This window comes from Sabethes cyaneus, chromosome 2 (assembly GCF_943734655.1).
Source record: "Sabethes cyaneus chromosome 2, idSabCyanKW18_F2, whole genome shotgun sequence".
Classification (NCBI taxonomy): Eukaryota; Metazoa; Arthropoda; class Insecta; order Diptera; family Culicidae; genus Sabethes; species Sabethes cyaneus.
In genome coordinates, this window is record NC_071354.1 from 48764872 (window position 1) to 48771263 (window position 6392).

Here is a 6392-nt window from a genome sequence, read left to right on the forward strand (position 1 = left end):
TTATGACTGTGTGCTGATCCCGGTCCCAGTTCTCATTTTACCAGCGTGCCCTTCGGTAACATACGACGCTAGCGTATTGGTCGTAACGCCTGCCGTAACATTCCCGGGCCCGTAAAGCTGCTCCGGGTTCGCAGCTTTACCAGTATCAGCAACGTCTAGAACCGCTATCTTAGCTACCGGCCTGCGCATAACTCCTAGAGCAGTTTTAACCTCTGCTTGCCTGATGCGCCCATCCTTTCCAGGTATCACCTTCTGTATTTTTCCTCGCATCCATCGGTTTCGTACTCCTTCGTCCAGTATCAATACAACATCACCTTCTTGCACCGATCGCACCTCAGCGAACCATTTTGTTCTACGCGTTATTGTCGGCAAATATTCACGCACCCACCTTACCCAAAGCCGGTCTAACATGTATTGGCACTGCTTCCATCCATTTCGTAGACTATCTTGCATTACTGTTGGTGGCTGTTCAGGTTGTTTCACTCCGCTAGAACTGAGTAGAATAAAATGATTAGGCGTAAGAGCTTCATACTGCGGCGGTTCCAATGGCATATATGTCAACGGTCGCGAATTCACCATCGACTCAGCTTCACAAAGAATTGTCTGGAAAACTTCTTCAGAAGGCGTTCGCGACTGATTTAATGATCTCATTGCTGACTTAACAGATCTCACCATTCTCTCCCACGCTCCGCCCATGTGCGGAGAGGCTGGTGGAATAAATTTCCACTGCGTATCGGCATTTGTAAAAGTTGTCGCGAGCCCATTATTAATCCCTCTGATCTGATCTGCAAGCTCTCGACTAGCACCTACAAAGTTGGTCCCGTTATCCGTGAAGATCTGTAGAGGCGCACCTCGTCGTGTGACAAATCTTCTTATGGCCAGCTTGCAGGATTCCGTTGTCATAGAACTTACAGCCTCTAGATGTATTGCTCTGATCGTTAGGCACGTAAACAATGCCACCCAACGTTTGATCTGCTTACGGCCTATTTTAATCATAAATGGACCAAAGTAGTCAATCCCAACGTGGGTAAACGGTCGCACATTTGGAGTTACACGTTCCTCAGGGAGAGCTGCCATTCGTGGTACTAGTGGCTTAGCCTTTTGTATTGCACACCATTTGCATTGTTTCACGACGTTCTTAACCGCTAAGCGAAGTCCAGAAATGTGAAATTTTTGCCGCATTTCATTCACAACTGTTTCTGAGTTTTGATGGCCATACTTCCGATGATTCCAGTCGATGATCAACTTCGTAATGGTGTGATTCTTTGGAAGAATGATCGGATATTTCGCATCATACGTCGCGTACGGTGAATTTTCAATTCTTCCTGCCATTCGAACAATTTTATTATTGTCCAAAAAGGGTGAAAGCTTTCTTAAGGGACTGTTCGGGTCCAATTTAATTACAGTGCAATCGGTTGCATGCTGCAGCTTCTCCAGTACAACAATTTCATCCGCGTATTCCTCAGCTTGAGCATCTCGCCAAAGCATTCGCTCCGCACGTTCAAAATCTTCGCTCACCAACAAGGCTTTGTCAGGAAATGCTTGGTTATTCCTATCCCTTCTACACATATCGATAAAATGATACACGTAGGCCACTGAACGCAACAGTCGCTCCCACTTGGAAAATCTGGTACAATCAATTGTCCCTGACCGTATTACTTCCCGATGAACGTGAACTGGTCGAAGTTCTTCTGCAATCTCGATAGGATCTTGCGACTCTTCCGTGGGCCAGAACTCCTCCGATTGGTAGAGAAATGTTGGTGCCCCGAACCATTGAGAAGTCGACTTTAACTCTGGGCCTTTATTCCATTTTGTGGCTTCATCTGCTACATTCTGTTTTCCTGGAACAAATTTCCATTCTCCTACGCTGGTTTCTTCTAATATTTCTCCAACTCTAACAGCAACATACTGACGATATTTCCTAGTATCCGAGCGAATCCATGACAGAACGGTACTGGAATCGCTCCATATGAATCGACGAGTTGCACGAAGCGTATGATTTTCTTCAATGGACTTTAGTAAGCGTACTCCCATTACTGCGGCTCGAAGTTCAAGACGGGGTACTGATAATGGTTTCACAGGAGCAACCTTAGCCTTTGAAGCCACCAGAATACAGCGGACTTGACCACGATCCACTATTCGAAAATATCCGGCACACGCAAACGCAGCCAAACTAGCATCGACAAATACATGTATTTCCAATGACTTGTAGCTGGCTGGGTCATATCCAGGAAAATAACAGCGAGGGATTCGAAGTTCATTTAAATGCTGTAGCTTGTCAATCCATTTTTCCCAGAGTTTCAGGATGGTTTCTGGTACCTCGTCATCCCAATCCGCACCAGATCGCCAGAGTTCTTGGATTATGATTTTACCGTGTATTAACAGATGGGAAATCAGACCGAGTGGATCAAATAGGGACATGACCAGGCGCAGTATGGTCCTCTTCGTGGGTGGAGCTTCTCCCAACAATAAACGCTGTAGTTCAGCCGGTAACACGAATGAAAACATGAATATGTCCTCGTCGGGTCTCCACGTCATACCTAAGACACGCTCTGTTTTGTTTTGTTTGTCCACCGATAAATCTTTCTGCGATTCCAAACTTTCTGCTCCAATCCTTTTAAGCACTTCCTTGGAATTCGACATCCAGTTTCGAATTTCGAACTTTGCTTTAGCGTGCACGGTTTTCACCTCGGTGGCTAACCGGATTATTTCTTCCTCCGTATCACGACTATCCAGATAATCGTCCACGTAGTGATTTTCGACGATAGCTACTGCTGCGTCGGGAAACTGCTTACTCCATTCTTCTGCATTTTTATTTTTCACATACTGTGCGGCGCATGGTGAACAAGTGGAACCGAAAATCGCCACGTCCATGATGTAGACCTCTGGAGGCATAGACCTATCCTTACGAAAGAGAAACATCTGAGCGAAACGGTCATCCCGACGCATGCTGAGCTGCATAAACATTTCCCTAATATCTCCGGCGACGGCCACACGGCGCTGTCGGAAGCGACATAGAACGGCATTTATAGCTGTCAGAAGATCCGGGCCCTTCAGCAGCATAGAGTTGAAGGAGATTCCATTTACTTCCGCTGCTGCATCCCAGATTATCCGCACTTTATCGGGCTTACGAGGATTGATAACGATGCCGATCGGTAAAAACCACGTTCGCTTTGGATCAGCCTCTTCTATTTCACAAGGGGTTGCTTTGTGGGCGTATCCTTTGATCTGGAACTCGTCTATAAGTTTCTCCACTTTAGCGCGTAATTCCGGTTGGCAATCCAAACGGCGTTCTAAACATCTTAATCTCCGCTCTGCCATAAAATAACTGCTCGGGAATTCTACTTTATCTGTCCTCCAGAGCAGGCCAGTTTCGAATCGACCATCGTCCAGTCGCACTGTTGTGTTTCGAAGAATATCCTTTGCGCGTTTCACTTCCTCACTTTCTGGCATCGGTGCAGCCGAAATTCCCAAATTATCGACTGCAAAAAAAGTTTTCACCAAGTCGTGAAGACGAAGTCCTTCGTTACACGCACATATATGAAACGAAGGTGAAGTAGTAGTATCTGCTGACTCGTTCATATTACCAAACACCGTCCAGCCAAGCCTAGTTTTTGCTGCCATAGGCTCATTAAATCGTCCCTCGCGCCTTTTGAGCGGTATCGCTAATTTTAGATTGTCCAAGCCAATTAGTAACTGAGGTACTGCGTCTTGATAACTTCTAACTGGTAGTCCCTGTAAATGAGGGAATCTCATAGAGAGATCGTCGTAACACATTGTTTGCACTGGCAAATTTAAACTTCCCACGGTTCGAACGTTATTCAGTGGAAAGACCTTTGTGCTTCCAAGTCCCGACACCTTCAGGTTAACTCTACGTGAATCGGTTTCCTGGCGAGTAACATTTGCTGTCCACGTCAGGCACAGAGGTTGGACTTTCCCTTCTGCCCCTAGCTGATCTGCAAGATTCTTGTCCATAAGAGTGATCGATGAACCCTCATCAAGGAACGCAAACGTTTTTGTCTGACCCGTCTTCCCATACAACATTATCGGCACAATACGGAAAAGTGTATTACTTTGTATTTGCTGGTGTACAGAAACGACTGAAGGAAAATTATAATTTGTGACTACTCTCTCACCTACTCTAGGTCGGCCTGGATGCAAAAGTGGATTATGATTCTGTCTACAACCGTTCACTTCACACAGTCGTGCAGACTTGCACGGCCATCTGCCGTGGGTAACCAAGCACCTACTACACATTTGATTCGCTTCTACTACTTTCCAACGATCTGCTAATGATTGAGACTTAAACCTAGTACAATCTCTAACCCTGTGGCTAGTACTCTGACACACAAAACATGGTTTTTCTTGATTTTTTGTTCGCTTACCAGTATCAACCTTCTTACTTGCGTCGTACTGCGAGTGAGTATTCATGAACACTTTCTCCCGAGGAATTGATTTATCATTTCGACCCGGTCTGGAGGGATCTGGACAGAACGTAGTGACCTCACAAGCTGCTGATATAAGCGACGTCATGTACTCGCAGAAAGTACCAAGATCGACTATAGTTTGGCGCCTCTTGAACATTGCCCATTCCAGACGAATGTTTGCTGGTAACTTTTCCACTAGCTCGTGTAATAACGTTGGATTAGTTAGATGTGCTTGTTGATTAGCCGCTCTCAAATGCCCGACGAGATTCTGAACCACTAAGCCGAAATTAATAAGAGTCTCCAGTTTATCAGACTTCGGTGGTGGTGCCTTTCGAACTTTGTTGAGTAATGACTGGACCAGTCGTTCAGGACCCCCGAACAATGTTTCTAATGTGTCCATCACCTGAGGAACGGAAGATGGCAATAATAAATTGCTCCGTACTGCTTCCATGGCTGCACCTTTCAGACACCTTTGCAGTCTCATTAAATTTTCCGCATTAGTATAACCGCACATGCTTGTCGAGTTTCGGTAGCTGCTCACAAACAATGGCCATTCTTCTGGATTTCCCGTGAACACCGGCAACTCCTTAGGGACCACCTGCCTGGCAGCTAATTGTTGTTGAAACTGTACGTTGGAATCAGATTGATTAATTGTATGATGTGGTACAAATGGTCTATCGACTGGCCTAGGGTGCGGTGCTACACTTTCGCGATTTAGATTTTCTGTTTGATATTTTTGCTGTTGGATTTGTTCTGGTTCAACATTTGAGCGTAACACTACTTGCGGTGCATCTGACCGATGCACTTGCACTGATCTTGCTGCTGGTTCTATCGCTTTCTTAATAACCGGCGTTGACGTGACCTTTGCTGGTGGAATTGGTACCTTCTTTATCGTCCCAGTATACTTCGGAATTTCCTCTGCCGAAGGTTTACTCTGCGTCAGCGCGTCAGCATGCTGTAATTGTTTCCCTTCATTTGCACCCTTCTGTTCGTTACCATTGGAGGGGATTGGATAGGTCACTGGAACTGGTTCGGCGTCGAATTTGGCCCCAGCCAACTGCTTCCTATGAGTGTCTATCCAGAGTCTCACTTTACTCGAACCGCTGATTTGGCTAAAACGACATTCACTTCCATTTTCTTCTGCTGCGGCTTTGATGAGTGCAGCATATTTTTCGTTCAAGTACTTTTTTCGAAGCTCATTTTTTTCCTTCAAGGCCGTCTCCTGCAGAATACGTTCCTGTTCCAGCTTCTCGGTTAGCAGCTTCTCCTTTTTGCTTAAATGCTTGTTCGATACGAATACGTTCCTGTTCTTGACGAAGACGTTCGTGCTCTTGCTTTTCCATCAGTAGCTTTTCCTGCTCTTGCAAAGCGTTTTGCTGACGAACGCGTTCGCGTTCTTGTTTCTCCGCCAATAGTTCTTCTTGTACCTTTTTTTCCTCTTCAATATGCAGCAACTGTAGCTGAACCCGCGCAGATCGAGAGCTATTACCAGATTTTCCCGACACCGATATGACCTCGCTAATAGTAGTCGACAACACACATTCCTTGCATTGCCACTTACGGTGCTTGATTGTTGCATCAACCTTTGCACATGAGTAATGGTACCAACGATTACATCTATCGCAAGCTACCATATCCTCCTCATGATCCGCAGCCGTGCATCCTGCACAATTGTACTGGGTTTGATCAACTTCGTCCGTGTTTGTAGCCATCGCAGATCGGTTTGCCTGTCACCGTCTCCTACAGCGTTTAGCAAGTCCGGATAAAATTCTTTAAAGAATGTTGCCACCGGCAAATAGGAAAAGTCACCGTTCTGTCAGCTAAATGGTTTATTCCATAACGAGCTTTAAAGCTGTAAATTTATATCTTTTAGTTTTAATGCGGAACACGTGTTATCAAAAAGGGCTTACAATTTTAGTGACTTTATTTGCCCTACGGTGCTCCTAACCTCACTTGCTAGGTCTG

The 6392-nt window shown here is 45.5% G+C and overlaps 1 protein-coding gene across 1 annotated transcript; it reads right to left on the reverse strand.

Annotated features, from left to right (window-relative positions):
• LOC128735376 (uncharacterized) lies at window positions 1-6139 on the reverse strand. The gene is made up of 3 exons (XM_053829863.1): window positions 5763-6139; window positions 4386-5701; window positions 1-3482 (listed from the first exon to the last, which is right to left on the reverse strand). Exons 1-3 carry the CDS (start codon window positions 6137-6139, stop codon window positions 1-3), a joined length of 5175 nt encoding a protein of 1724 aa, XP_053685838.1.
• Window positions 6140-6392: the final 253 nt, after the last annotated feature.